The 15,518-nt window shown below is 48.3% G+C and overlaps 1 protein-coding gene across 1 annotated transcript; it reads right to left on the reverse strand.

Annotated features, from left to right (window-relative positions):
• Positions 1-276: 276 nt before the first annotated feature.
• LOC123948229 (glutathione S-transferase P) lies at positions 277-3,160 on the reverse strand. Its single transcript, XM_046014853.1, has 7 exons — positions 3,060-3,160; positions 2,677-2,712; positions 2,326-2,432; positions 2,149-2,236; positions 1,674-1,777; positions 721-828; positions 277-542 (listed from the first exon to the last, which is right to left on the reverse strand). Coding segments are annotated over exons 1-7 (633 nt in total). The 5' UTR covers positions 3,061-3,160; the 3' UTR covers positions 277-353.
• Between the last annotated feature and the right edge of the window lie 12,358 nt (positions 3,161-15,518).

Genomic DNA, 15,518 nt, shown 5'->3' on the forward strand with positions numbered 1-15,518 from the left:
ACTACAAAGCATGTTTCTGTAAGGGAGCCTTTCCTCCCTCCAGACCGTGGGCACCTCCAAGGGCAGAAATCAGTTTTCCTATGTTTTTTTTTTTTTGGATCTTTTTATTCCTACTCCTGGAGTTCATTAAACACAGTCCAGGTTGAAGGCTCTAAGAAGAAATCCCGATGTGTTTTCGAATTCCAGCATCCAGGCCGCCCTGTCTCTCCCGGCAACCTGACTGCTGAAGGTCTCAAGAGCCCCCTCCCCCAAGACATTTGATGCTCACAGCACTGCTTCCTGCTTAGAAATTTTATTAGTCCTGGAGAAAGGCAGGCAGGCAGCCCTGGCTACCCACGGGGGCACACAAGCTCTCACTGCTTCCCATTGCCGTTGATGGGGCGGTTCACGTGCTCGGGGGAGGCCAGGAAGGCCTTGAGCTTGGGCCGGGCGCTGAGGCGCTTCACATAGGCCAAGAGCAGGGGGTGGGAGTCCAGGCAGCTGGGGGACAGGACCTGGTGAATCAGCAACAGGTCCAGCAGATTGTAGTCGGCGAAGGAGATCTGCAGGGCAGAGGACCAGGGACTCAGCAGGTGGGGACATCGGGGACAGGGAGTCCGAGCCGCTCCCTGAGCCTGCCTAGTTTTGCTGAGTAATGGGTTTACATGTTCCCTCTGCACCTGTTCTCCACCTGGAAGCAGAGGGTGGTGCAGAAGGGGCAGGACAGGGCCAGATGCTCACCTGGCTGCCCACGATGAAGGCCTGGCCCCCCTCGTTCTGGGACAGCAGCATCTCAAACGGCTTCAGGCACTCCGGCAGTGCCTTCAAGTACTCCTCCTTCCCTGCCTCCTGCCAGAAAGACACCACGGCTGTTGTGCTCCTGACCTGCACACCTCAGCCCCTGGCCCAGCCCTGTGATGCACCGCCCTCCCCCCCCCCCCCCCCGCCCCCGCCGTCTGCCCCGTTTCAGGGAATCGCCACCCACCGAGTTCGGAGCCCCCCACGATCCTCTGCTCACTCCCGGCCCCTGGGGCTGCTGCCACACCCTGTCCAGGTCAGCGGCTGAATCTTCTCTACCCGAGTCCCACCTTTCCGCCTCCACCGTGACCTCCCGGGACTGCTCCAAAAGCCTCGGAAGATCCTTCTAGAGCTCACAGGCGGACACGGCCCTTGCTTAGACCTCTCAGTGGCCCCCGGTGCAACCAGCCAGACGGTTCAAGGTTCTCCTGCCGCCGGGGCCTGCCGTCCCTCCAGTGCCAAAGCCCGACACCCTCCCTCTCCCTCTCGACGGGCACACACATGCCTTGCTTCTGCTGACTTGGTCCCGGGTCCCCAAATGTACTCTGTGTCTTCATACTTTGTGCCCCCGGAGGTGCCAGCACGCCCCGCCCCCAGGCTGGCTACAGATCCTTCCCCTCCTCCACCTGCTCCAGGAAGGCCCGCCCTCCGCAACCCAGGCCGTCAGGAACCACTCCGGGCTGGAGGACTCCTGCTACTTGACTGCTACTTGACTGGGTCCATCGCATGGCGGTGAGAGTGGGGGGCTAGGGCAGCTCCTGGTCCTCAGCACGGAGCCTGACTTAGCCCGGGGCACCCCGACTTGGAGGGAGGTGTGGGCCAGGGCTGCTCGCGGGTGAGAATACATGAGCTTCTGTTTGTTCTCCCGGTGCCCCGCCCCCAATGCCCAGGCTCACGTAGTTGGTGTAGATGAGCATGACGTATTTGCAGCGGAGGTCCTCCACGCCATCGTTCACCACGTCCAGCAGGGCCGCCTCCCGCTGGTCCTTCCCGTACAGCCCTGGGCAGCAGGAAAGCGAAATGCAGGACTGGACCCCCGACACACTACCGACGGGCCTATGCGGCCGCCTGTGGGCACAGCCAGGGAGGGGGATGGAGGACAGGGACAGAAGGGACAGTCCTGATGCACAGTTAAGGGCGCAGAATTCAGCAAGAGGCAGTGTGGCAGAGCGCAAGAGCTGTGGGCTGACCTGGGGGTGGCTGAGGGCGGTTTCTAGAACCTCCTCATGCCTCCCCGTGGTTGTTCCACGGTGTCACCAGGCAGCCTGACTCAAGCACAAGAGGGTCAGAGCAGGCACAGAGCAGAGCAGCGGGAGTGCGGGCTGATGCTGGCCCATATGTGCCCGGGCCACCTGCAGCCTCAAGACTCACCCAAGGAGCGGCCCAGGTGTCGCAGGATGGCATTGGACTGGTACAGGGTGAGGTCTCCGTCCTGGAACTTAGGGAGCTGCCCGTACAGCTGGGGGGCGGGGCACCGCGCTGTCAGCCACGCTGAGCTTGGCTGCCCCCAACCGCCCAGCCCCTGCCCCCCTCCGGGCGGTCACTCACACAGGAGGCCTTGAGCGGGCCCTGCAGCCAGGTCTCCTTGGTCACCACCTCCTCCTTCCAGCTCTGGCCCTGGTCCGCCAGCAGCATGCGCATGGCCTCGCAGCGGCCTGGGGACCAGGGGAGAGGGGGGTGGTGGGACGTGTGCAGGGACCCCAGCCTCACAGCGCCCTGGGGACCGGCCACGGAGAGGAGGTTGGCTACTCCAGCCTCGGGAGCTCAGGGGCACAGGGAAGGAGGCCCCCGGCTGGTACCCACATGGTGGAGGGGTGGGGTCGGGGTCCTCGGCTGCAGCCCCAACCTCCGCCTCCCCCGCCCCGCTCCCGCTCCAGCTCCCGCTCCCGGGGCGCCTACCTCGGACAGGAAAGTAGACAATGGTGTAGGGCGGCACTGCAGCGGAGGGAGACGAGTTTGTCAGACAGCAGGGTGTCACGGAAGGGAGACAGCCCCCATCTGGCCTCCCTGGGGTCCCATTTCCCGCTCGACCCTCTGTGCGCTGCAGGAGCCCGAGCCGCACCCACCACCCCGCCCCCGCCGCGCGCGGGCCCCAACCGCACGCCGCTGGCCTCGTGAGTCCCCTGGATCCCCATCCCCGCGCTGGGGTGGAGGAACCGGGGGCCTGCAGGGCCTTCCACGAACTCTGGCCCGGAGCCCGCGGTCCGGCCTCCAGCCGGGAGCGCCCCGAGGCCCCTGGGAGCCACCCCCCGCCCCCGGAGGCCCGGGCGGCGGGGACTCACTGGTTGCAGCGCGGGTGGCGGGGGTGGCGGGGGATGCGGTGGCGGCGACAGCAGCAGCAGCAACGGGGGCGGCGGCACAGCTCACGGGCGGCCCAGGCCTCCAGCCTTATTAAGGGTCGTCCCGCCCACCCCCGGCCCGCTCCGCCCAGCTCCGCCCTTGTGCTGACTCACCGCGCTCCGGAAGCCTGGCTCCCCGCGCCCCTACCCGGCCCGAACCCCGCGGGCGGCCCTTCCAGCCTCCGGCCCCTGCAGCCCCCTGCAGCCCGCCTGAAGGAGGTGCTGGGCTCCCTGGCGGGGGCTCGGGGACCAGTTGCCCCATTTTCCAGAGAGCTTAGGGTTTGACCAGTCCTGCTGCTTTCCCTGCTTGCTCGTCAGACCTCAGAGGCACAAAGCCTTTGTCCACCTTCGAAGTAAAACGGGCAGTTACTTCACCAGGAAAATGGGTTTATTCACGAACAGCAAAGCAGTGTTATCTGAGATAAGCAAGAGGCGGTAAGGCCCCAGACAAAGCCGGGGGCTTGAGAGGATCACTAATTTATAGAGAAAAAGGGGGAAGTCAGGAGGGGCTGCTTTGAAAGGTCTATTGAAGGAAGGAGGAGGTGGTGATGGTTTGCTCTTGCCCGTCGTTGGCTGGGCTGTTGGCAAGAGAGGAGAAAATCTCTATTTCCCCCCCTTCTGGGGTAGTAAAATGGGAGTCTTCCCATTGCTGTTGGTGGCCGAGGAAGACTGGTCCTAGGTGAGAGCCTCCTCTCCAGCCCCGACCCCATTTTAGATGAAGTTTTCTTTTTTCAGTTTCACATTTACCCCCTTCTGATCAAGATCTCCCCCCTCCCCAAGCATCCCTGATCAAGAGGCAGGTTTTCCAAAGCGAGTGACTTTTGTCCCTCGGTGAGAGGAAGGGCCTTTCCTGGGTGTCTTGTCCCACGTGTAGAGGGAAAGTACGCAGATTCCAAGCCACCGAAGCCCCATTCAAGTAAGGAGTAGGAGGAAGGACTCAGGCATTTCCCATCTAATGTCTGTGTCTTTTCAAGGTCATGCACTTTGGAAATCATTTCAAAGCATTGAATAACACTATTATACTGGGTACATCGTTTCTACAATGATTTGACAGGCAATGGCTATGAAACGTAAAGATAATTATATAAAGTATAATTAAATTACACAATGTATCATTAAATGATACAAAGTGTAATTCAGGGCAACATGACAATTCTAAATTGTAGGATGGGTTCTGAGCCATGACCCTAAGCCTGAAGGTAACCAGTGAACACATGAAAGGACCCTGGAGATTGAGGTGAAATTTACTAGAGCCAATGTACTTGTTCCCTCATTTTGTGCATTTGGGTTTCTACTTGCCCTGAAGAGTTTATCCACCTGCAGCGGGATGAGGTGTTTGCTCTGGTACAGATGCTTCCAGATTCAGCAAGTAAATAATCAAGGGCTGTGTAATTGTCGCAAACTACCTTAGGCAACAAGTTGAGTTACCTGACGGATGTTCTGCTGGCTGTGGAATTGATCTGACCTCTTGCTCTTCCGGAAAATTTTCTTATTTCTTTTTCTTTTTTCCTTCCTCCCTCCCTCCCTCCCTCCCTCCTTCCTTCTTTCTTTCATTTTTTTTTCTTTCTTTCTGGAGAGATGCCTAATCATGTTTTCATTGGCACTTATTCTGACCCTGGGGAGAAAAGTTCTTCCTGCCGAGGCAAAGTCAGAATCACGTCCATCCCCTGGGAGCTCCTGTTTAAGGCAGCTGTGGAGAACCGATGGGGCAGACCAATGCAAGGCTTCTGATTTGTCATGGGAAGAAACGAGAACAGGGGGCAAGGCAAGAGCACGTGGCCCTCTTAGCCTCCAGCCGTCGAGACACCGAGTTGCCCTAGCATAGGCATCATTGGCAAAACCTCCACATTTAACGGAGTAGCCAGGGGACGTGCAGAGGGCTCCCTCGTAAGATGCGGACCCATCGGCCAGTATAGAGGGCTTAGCACCATTCAGTCAAGACTTAGACACTATGTTATTACACAGTGAAAGACTTCCTGGATTTATGGGTATGTCAGGAAACTTACAGATGGCCCTGTTTGTATTGGTCACCCTGCCGTGTCCTATATATGTGTCTGTGTATAATATAATACAATATAATATAATATAAATTGGAGACATCTTTTTTCCTATTCCGGGGCTAGGTTAAATAGAAGCAAGGAATAGGGTTAGGGCGGTTCAGCGCTCTAACCTTACAAAAGGAACCCGAGGAACAATCTAGGCCCACAGTAGTGAAATGACTCAAAGAATGAGCTACAGGGGTGCCTGGGTGGCTCAGTGAGTTAATTCTCTGCCTTCGGCTCAGGTTATGATCCCGGGGTCCTGAGATCAAGCCCTGAATCGCCTCTCTGCTCAGCAGAGAACCTGCTTCCTCCCATCTCTCTGCCTGCCTCTCTGCCTGCTTGTGATCTCTCTCTCTGTGTCAAATAAATAAATAAAATATATATATTTAAAAAAAAGAGTGAGTACAGGACCACTGTTGTCATACACAGACTGAGGTTTCCGGGGACAAATCTGACAATTTCACCTTTTCTGCAATAACTGAGAAATGCAGATGAGAGCCTTACCTGTCTGAGGAAGAAAGGGAGAAAACAGAGTAAGAAAGAGCAGTGAGACAAGGACACACAGGCCCGGCCCACTCACCTTGGGAAAGCTGTCTCCACCAGGCGATTCTGCTCCAAATATTGGGAACCTTTACTTTCAGGTCACCCATTCATGTGCAGGTCCAAACGGGCTTGGTGTTTCTTTAGATGGGACATGTGAACCCAGAGTGGATTCCTTAAAGTTTGGCGACACCCGGGCTGGCTTCGGCACCTGCTAGGGTGCCCCAGCCCCACCCCAACCCCACAGTGAGCTTGAAGAGAATCGTGGAGGTGCCTTTTCCAATAGAGGAAAAAAATCTCTGTGTTGCAAAGTGTGAGGCTTAACATCTTCGTTTCCCAGGAACGTGCTGGAAAGAGGTTGCTCCAACCAAAGCATGATTGTTGTCAATAGAAGACATTAGGTCTTTATAGTATTGAAGTGATGTCCTTTTACTAGCTGTGGGTCAAAGGAGGCAGGAGTCAAGAGCATTGGATATCCTGGGACCATCTCAAAGAGTGAAAGTCTATGAGTTCCAATGGGGACAGATCTGAGATTTAGAAGGACAAAGGGCAATGCTTTGGGCTAAAGTATAGGAAAGATCTTCACAAAATTTGCCAGTTGAGTGTGAACGATGCCTTAGTGGGTTGGCTAGCCCCAAGGACTAAGGACGGCAAGCACAGAGCACAGTGAAAGCTAAGGAAGTCAGTGCCTCCGACCACGAGGAAGCACTGGAGGGGCTCCCCAGGTGGGAATGACTTCTTTTTTTTTAAAAGATTTTATTTATTTATTTGACAGACAGAGATCACAAGTAAGCAGAGAGGCAGGCAGAGAGAGGGAGGAGGAAGCAGGCCCCTCGCTGAGCAGAGAGCTCGATTTGGGGCTCGATCCCAGGACCCTGAGATCATGACCCGAGCCGAAGGCAGAGGCTTTAACCCACTGAGCCACCCAGGCGCCCCATGAAATGACTTTTTTAAAAATAAGATTTTAGCCACAAAAGAGGCCATAGCTTCAGTCCAGTGAGAAAACAGTCAACCCCTGACTAAAACATTTATATCCATGAGATGGGACAAACCGAATGAAATCCATTTGCCAAAGCTTGGGCAATTTTAAATGCCCGCGGGTGGTATGGATGGACATTACAGCGTGGCATTTTGGACAAGCGGGACAAGCGAGGTGGGCATTTTTTTGGTGTGTGGCATTATTAATATTTCCCTGCCACTGTTGGCTCCTACAGTCTATCATTTTATCAATAGCCCAACAATTTAACGCACGTACAAAGGTTAGCCACTGAAATTTTAGAGTCTCTGCCAGGACTATATCTGGCTCAAGACAAAGTCCTCTCCTCTTATCAAACCAGCAATGAGGGGTGCCTGGTGGCTCAGTGGGTTAAGCCTCTGCCTTCGGCTCAGGTCATGATCTCAGGGTCCTGGGATCGAGCCCCGCATCAGGCTCTCTGCTCAGCAGGTAGCCTGCTTCCCCAACTCTCTGCCTGCCTCTCTGCCTACTTGTGTTCTCTCTGTCAAATAAATAAATAAAATCTTAAAAAAAAAACAACAAAACAACAATTACATTTCCAATGCTGTTTTCCCCTCTCTGGGGCTGATTGCTGGGCATCTCTTGTCAATGTTTTCTAGGTCTTCATCTGGAAGAACACCTGCTGGGCCCATGACGGAGGTTGAGCTCTTGGTTTCCTTGAGCATTTTTTTAAAGATCTTATTTGTTTATTTGAGAGAGAGAGAGACAGAGAAAGAAAGCAAGAGGCAGAGGAGGTGCAGAGGCAGAGGGAGAAGCCCAGTGTGGGGCTCAATTCAAGGACCCTGGGCTGGGATCATGACCTGAGTGGAAGGCAGACGCCTAACCAACTGAGCCACCCAGGCACCCCTCCCTTGAGCACCTTCGGTGGAAACATCAGCAAAGTGGTTTCCGTTGACCTCCAGGACTTTGGGTCTTGCATGCCCAGGAACCTAACAGCCAGAGCCCAGCGGCAAGCATGCGATGTCTACTGCATTTCGGACATGGGAACCATTTAACATTTTATCCCCACTGGAAGGAAGGATACCTCATTGTTTCCATAACGTTCCGAATTCATGAGCGACCCCCAAACACCCCAGCTGTTGGTATAAATGCTTGTGGTTTTACCCTTGGCTAAGGTGCAAGCCGGAGGAAGGGGATGAATCCCTGCCTGTGGGTCCCAAGTGGCCAAAGATATCGGTGCTGCCCCAGGACTTCAGAAAGAGTTGCAACAGAACAGCGTTTACTGTTTTCATCCTTTAAATAAGAACCGTCCCTAAACCACGAACGACTCCACGCTGGTTTGAGCAGTTCCCTGTCAGTTGTCGTGGGGAGTCAAAAGGGTGATCTGTCAACGTCAAGCAGGGGTGAGGGGGTTTCATCAGCAAAAAGGGGAGAGTAGCTGGGTGAAGGTCATTGCAGCAAGAAAGAGTTATATGAGGAGCCGTTAGCTAGACAGTTTCACAGCAAGTGAGGCAACTCAGAAGGTGCTGAGCGTGAAGAGAATCGGAGGACTTCTGCTGCAGGGGGCACAGGGTGACTAGAGAAGACCCCCCGGGCCATTTCTGCAGTGGCCTTAACTAAAGGGGCAGCGGTGGGAATGGCTCTGAAGCAAGGGCATGTTCTCGAGCTATGGATCCAGCTCTTGGCTACTATACCCTATGAGCCAGTGGGCGAACAGTTGTCCCATGTTTTGGGTGAGCATTCCTTTCCTTCTTGAATACAAAAAGGAAAACAGGAAGCTGATCATCAAGATGGCCAAGGGAAGGGGGGCTTTATTAAGCTTTTCTTTGGGGGCACCTGGCTGACTCAGTCAGAAGAGCGTGTGACTCTTGATCTCGAGATTGTGAGTTTGAACCCCACAGTGGGTGTAGAGATTACTAAAAAATAAATAAACTTAAAAAAACAAAACAAGACAAAACCCTTCCCTTTAAAGTCTCAAAAGCTGTGTCATCCTGATCTTTTCAAACAATACAATCAGATTGTTTTGTTTTGTTTTGTTTTGTTTTATAGTAAAACACATAGGGGCCGAGCAGTAAAAAGTTTGGAGTACAATTACAACAACGGTCAGCTAGCCTGGGAAAACCTTGCAACTGGTGCTTAGTTTTTGATGTGGGGGAGTTCATGATGCCAGGAAGCCTATCTGGATTTAATGTAGCCCCTGCCCCAAGATTAGGTTCCGTATTAATATTGAACTTGGCTTGGAGCAAACTACAATTTTTCGCTGGAGAATTTACATCGGGTTTTGGCTTTAAGTCTTAACGGGTGGATGCTGTCTTCCTCTCAAGAGGTCTGAGAAGGAGAGAAGAGAAGCAAATCCTGTACGTGTTGTAACAAAGTAGAGTGTACAGAAAACTTTATCATCCAAATCAGCCCTTAAGCTCTGTGAAAAGTAAAGATGTTCTGTGAAACCCTGGAGCATGACTGTCCAGGTGTATTGTTCTCCCTCCCAAGTGAAAGCAAAAAAATATTGGCTGGCTTCATCCGCAGGAATGCTAACGCAAGTGCCACAGAAATTGGTCACAGTGATAAATTTGCTTTCGGGGGTGGGGGATGGAAGCCACTGAAGTATGGGGATTAGGAACAACAGGGTGGTGAGGGATAACATTATCATTTATGGCTCAGACCTCCATCCTTGGACAAACCTCCATTCCTGGCCACTGGGTTTTTTTCTCAGGTGAAACAGGAGTACTATAGGGACTAGTACAGGGGATTGTGAGGCCCTGAGCCTTCTAATATTTTAGTATGGGCCTGATGCCTTGAAGGGATTTTTTTTATGCATAGGATTGATTCATTCTGGGGAGAGGTTTTGATTTGGATTTATTTGAATCTTAATGGAGTACTGTGAATTCTGCCAATATCGGTGGAAGGCTTGGCCCATAAGGAGGATGGTGAGTGACCAGTGTCCTTGGAGTTAAGGCCAGGGCCATCAAGAGATGGAACAAATGAATGATGCTGAAGTGCCATTTGATTCACCTGTTTGGCTACCTTGATTGCTACTGTCAAATTCTAGAATGGTTTCCCCTTTTGGGAGAAGGATAGTCCTGCATGATACTTTTCTAAGACATCTTGGCCCAATAAGTGAATCAAGATGGAGGAACTAAGGAGGGAGGGTGGGTAACTCTTAGAGGATCTAAACAGAAGGGAATAGGTTCAGAGACAGAAACCTGTTGAGGTTAGTCAGGGACCCCACTATTTGGGTCATTTTCATACTCCAAGCCAGTGGCCACTTTGTAGCAGTGGGATTGAGGACCAAGAGCTAGTTCTAGGGTCAATAAGAACAGAGACAGCCATTTCCAATCTGAAGAGTTATTTCTCTGAGCGGATTAGGAGGGAGAATGGGGAAGGGCCCCTACTGTTCTCAGAGCCCATCCCTGGGGATTAGGATCCTGAAAGGCTGGCCATAGGGTCGAGGCATCTACAGAGAGAGGAGTGGCACACCACCACAAGCATTTGGGTGTTGTTTAGAGGCCTCTCCATTTGTTGAAGCTGAAAATTAAGGATTTTCATGGTCTTCATTTTGGTCGAATCACTCATACTGCCCTCAAGTTGATCTGGACTGGACATGCTTTCCCTTTCCATCCTGGTCCCTTTAAAGAGAAGAGACTGATCCCAATTCAGCCCATTAATACTTTTAATTTAACAGAATTAAAAGCTACCCAAGTGGACTCGACAGCCAAAGGAAGACCAGAATTTTCCTTAAAAACAATTGCCAACGGGCGCCTGGGTGGCTCAGTGGGTTAAAGCCTCTGCCTTCGGCTCAGGTCATGATCCCAGGGTCCTGGGATCGAGCCCCACATCGGGCTCTCTGCTCAGCGGGGAGCCTTCTTCCTCCTCTCTCTCTGCCTGTCTCTCTGACTACTTGTGATCTGTCTGTCAAATAAATAAATAAAATCTTTAAAAAACAAAAAAACAAGAAACAATTGCCAACCGCAATAGTTATGAAGAGGTCCATCGGGCTTTTGGGTACAAGTCTGAATTTTGTTACAATACACAGTTTTAGGAAAAGCTACTGCCGTTGCTTGGCAGAAATTTCTGGCGAGTAATTTAGCATCTTGCCAACAGTTAGGGGTCTGTTTCTCTAAATTCCTTTTGGGATTTCCCATTGGGTAAGATTCATCCAATGGTGGACCTGACCCTCACCTACAAACATGTGGACTAATTGATACGAATCTGGAAAGTTAGGTTGGTAAGTTTGAGTAACTGTTAAATTCTTCAGCAAACCTATGGGGGTCCTTAGTTGCTTTGGGAATTTTTTTTTTTTTTTTTTTTTTTTTTTTTTTTTTAGTAAACTCTATACTCAATGGGGCTTGAACCCATGACCCCAAGATTATGTTCTACTGACTGAGCTACCCAGATGCCCCGGAGGAAATATTTTTTAAACTGTATTTATTTATTTATTTTTTCAAGTATAATTAACATACATTGTTATATTAGTTTCAGGTGTACAATATAATGATTCAACAATTTGGTGCATTACACAGTGCTCGTCAAGAGATGTGCTCTTAATCCCCTTCACCTATTTCACCCATCCCCCCACCCACCTCCCTCTGACAACCACCAGTTTGTTCTCCATATTTAAGAGTCTGGTTTTTTCTATCACTCTTTGCAGATGATATGATACTTTATGTCGAAAACCCAAAAGACTCCACTCCAAATCTGCTAGAACTTGCACAGGAATTCAGTAAAGTGTCAGGATATAAAATCAATGCACAGAAGTCAGTTGCATTTCTATACACCAAAAACAAGACAGAGGAAAGAAAATTAAGGAGTCAATCCCATTTACAATTGCACCCAAAACCATAAGATACCTAAGGAATAAACCTAACCAAAGAGGCAAAGAATCTGTACTCAGAAAACTACAAAGTACTCATGAAAGAAATTGAGGAAGACACAAAGAAATGAAAAAGTGTTCCATGCTCATGGATTAGAAGAACAAATATTGTGAAAATATCTATGCTATCTAAAGCACTCTACATGTTTAGTGCAATCCCTATCAAAATACCATCCATTTTTTTCAAAGAAATGGAACAAATAATTCTAAAATTTATATGGAACCAGAAAAGTCCTCGAATAGCCAGAGGAATATTGAAAAAGAAAAAGTTGGTGGCATCGCAATTCCGGACTTTAAGCTCTATTACAAAGCTGTTATCATCAAGACAATATGGTACTGGCACAAAAACAGACACACAGATCAATGGAACAGAATAGAGAGCCCAGAAACAGACCCTCAAGTCTATGGTCCACTAATCTTTGACAAAGCAGGAAAGAATGTCCAATGGAAAAAAGACAGTCTCTTCAAAAAATGGTGTTGGGAAATTGGACAGTCACATGCAGAAAAAGGAAACTGGACCATTTTCTTACACCACACACGAAAATAGACTCAAAATGGATGAAGGACCTCAATGTGAGAAAGAAATCCATCAAAAGCCTTGAGGAGAACACAGGCAGCAACCTCTTCGACCTCAGCCACAGCAACTTCTTCCTAGGAACATCGGCAAAGGCAAGGAAAGCAAGGGCAAAAATGAACTATTGGGACTTCATCAGGATCAAAAACTTTTGCACAGCAAAGGAAACAGTTAACAAAACCAAAAGACAACTGACAGAATGGGAGAAGATATTTGAAAACAACATAGCAGATAAAGAGCTAGTATCCAAGATCTATAAAGAACTTATCACACTCAACACCCAAAGAACAAATAATCCAATCAAGAAATGGGCAGAGGACATGAACAGACATTTCTGCAAAGAAGACGTCCAGATGGCTACCAGACACATGAAAAAGTGCTCCACATCACTCGGCATCAGGGAAATACAAATCAAAACCACAAGGAGATGCCATCTCACACCATTCAGAATGGCTAAAATGAACAAGTCAGAGAATGACAGATGCTGGCGAGGATGCGGAGAAAGGGGAATCCTCCTACACTGTTGGACTGCAAGCTGGTGCAACCACTCTGGAAAACAGCATGGAGGCTCCTCAAAAAGTTGAAAATAGAGCTACCCCTTGACCCAGCAATCACACTACTGGGTACTTGCCCTAAAGATACAAATGTAGTGATCTGAAGGGGCACATGCACCAAAATGTTTATAGCAGCAAGGTCCATAATAGCCAAACTATGGAAAGAACTTAGATGTCCATCAACAGATGAATGCATAAAGAAGATGTGGTATATATACAATGGAATACTATGCAGCCATGAAAACCACAAAATCTTGCCATTTGTAATGACGTGGATGGAACAAGAGGGTATTATGCTGAGCGAAATAAGTCAGAGAAAGACAATTATCATAGGACCTCTCTGATATGAGGAATTTGAGAGGCAACGTGGGGGGTTTGGTGGGGTAGGAAAGGAATAAATTAAACAAGATGGGATTGGGAGGGAGACAAACCATAAGAGACTCTTAATCTCATAAAACAAACTGAGGGTTGCCAGGGGGAGGGGGAGTGGGCAGGGGGGTGGGGTTATGAACATTGGGGAAGGTATGTGCTATGGTGAGTGCTGTGAAGTGTAAACCTGGCGATTCACAAACCTGTACCCCTGGGCTAATATTACATTATACGTTAATAAAAAAAATTTTTTTTTTTAATCCAGCATCCTGGGATATTTCCTTCAGTCCCAGGCAAACTAGAGCAGTTGGTGACTCTATGTTAAAAAAAAAAAAAAGAATTGAAATCATTTTGATGGAAGGCATCTAATAATGCAGACCATGTTTAATTCTCTATTTAAAAAAAAAACAAAAACAAAAAATGAGTCTATTTTTTGTCTCTCTCTTTTTAAAAGATTTTATTTATTTATTTGAGAAAGAGAGCACAAGCAGGGGTAGCAGCAGGCAGAGCTCCCCCCTGAGCAGGGAGCCAATTTGGGGCTCAATCCCATGACCCCAGGATCATGACCTGACCCGAAGGCAGACACTGAACTGACTGAGCCACCCAGGTGCCCTGATTTCACTCTTTTTTTATGGTCAAGTAATATTCCATCGTGTGCATATAACACATTTTCTTTATTCATTCACCCATGGATGGACACTTGGGTTGTTTCCATATCTTGACTATTGTAAACAACGTTGCAGTAAACACAGGGATGCATATATCTTTTCAAAGTAGTGTTTCCATTTTCTTTCGGTAAGTACATAGTAGTGGAATTACTGGATCATAGGGTAATTCTATTCTTCCTTTGTTGAGAAACCTCCATACACTCTTTTCCACAGTTGCTACACCAACTTGTGTTCCCACCGACAGTATATGAGGGCTTCTTTTTCTCCACATCCTCACCGACATTTGTTGTTTCTTGTGTTTTTGAGTTTAGCCATTCTGATAAGGTGCAAGGTGATATATCCTTGGGTTTTCATTTGCATTTCCCTGAAGATGAGTGATGTTGAGCATCTTCTCTTCTATTCTTGTGTTTCTTGCCCATTTTTATGTCTTCTTTGGAAAAAAGAAGACTCATGTCTTCTGCCCATCTTTAATTGGATTGTCTGTCTTTGGGACATTGAGTTTTATAAGTTCTTTATGTATTTTGGATATCAACCCTTTCTCAGGTGTACAATTTGCTAATGTCTTCTACCATTCAGTGGGTTATCTTTTTGTTTTGTTGATGGTTTCCTTTTGTTGTGCAAAAAAACTTTTTTATTTTGGTGTAGTCCCAATAGTTTAGTTTTGCTTTTATTTCCCTTGCCAAAGGACACATTTAGAAAAATGTTCCTATGGCTGATGTTAAAGAGATTATTAGCTATGTTTTCTTCCAGAGGTTTTGTGGATTTAGGTCTCTTATTTAGGTCTTTAATCCATTTTGAGTTTATTTTTGTGTGTATGGTATAAAAAAGTGGTACAGTTTCATCCTTTGGCTTGTTGCTGTTCAGTTTTCCCAACACCATTTTTAAAAAAATATCTTATTTATTTATTTGACAGAGAGAGAGAGATCACAAGTAGGCAGAGAGGCCAGCAGAGAGAGAGGAGGAAGCAGGCTTCATGCTGAGCAGAGAGCCCGATGCAGGGCTGGATCCCAGGACCCTGAGATCATGACCTGAGCCGAAGGCAGAGGCTCAACCCACTGAGCCACCCAGGTGCCCCCCCAACACCATTTTTTGAAGAGACTTCTTCCCATTGCATGGTATTGCCTCCTTTGCCAGAGATTAATTATATGAATAATTGGTTTATTTCTGGGCTCTCTATTCTGTTCCATTGATCTCTGTGTCTGTTCTAAGCCAGTACCACACTCTTTTGATCACTACAGCTTCATAGTATATCTTGAAATCTGGAATTGTGATTCCTCCACTTTGGGTCTTGTTTTTCCAGACTGCTTTGATGACAAAGGGTCTTCTGTGATTCCATACACATTTTAATATTATCCCACTTCTGTGGTGGTGTTTGGACAGGGGATCACATTAAATCTGTAGATTGCTTTGGGTAGTATGGTCATTTTAACAATATTTCATTTTTCCAGTCCTCAAACATAGAATCTCTCCATTTGTTTGTGTCGTCTTCAGTTTCTTTCATCAATGTTTTATAGTTTTCGGTGTGTAAATCTTCACTTCCTTGATAATGTTTATTCCTGGGTATTTTATTATTTTTGGTGCAGTTGTAAATGGGATTGTTTTCTTTCCTCTTTTTTTTTTTTTTTGGACTGTTTTCTTAATTGCTCTTTCTGTCACTTCATTATTGGTGTATAGACGTACAATACATTTCTGTATGTCGATTTTGAATCCTGCAACTTTACTGAATTCATTTATCAGTTCTACAAATTTTTGGTGGAGTCTTTAGGGTTTTCTATATATAGTATCATATCATCTACAAATAAGGGAAGTTTTATTCTTCCTTACCAATTC

This window comes from Meles meles, chromosome 8 (genome assembly GCF_922984935.1).
Source record: "Meles meles chromosome 8, mMelMel3.1 paternal haplotype, whole genome shotgun sequence".
Lineage (NCBI taxonomy): Eukaryota > Metazoa > Chordata > Mammalia > Carnivora > Mustelidae > Meles > Meles meles.

Excerpts from the sequence above, each read along its gene's own strand:
- LOC123948229 (XM_046014853.1), bottom strand. Across the intron at positions 1,778-2,148 it reads ACACCTGGGCCGCTCCTTGG|GGCTGTACGGGAAGGACCAG; the intron begins GTGAGTCTTGAG and ends CCTGCTGCCCAG. Across the intron at positions 829-1,673 it reads TGCTCATCTACACCAACTAC|GAGGCAGGGAAGGAGGAGTA; the intron begins GTGAGCCTGGGC and ends TCTTTCTGGCAG.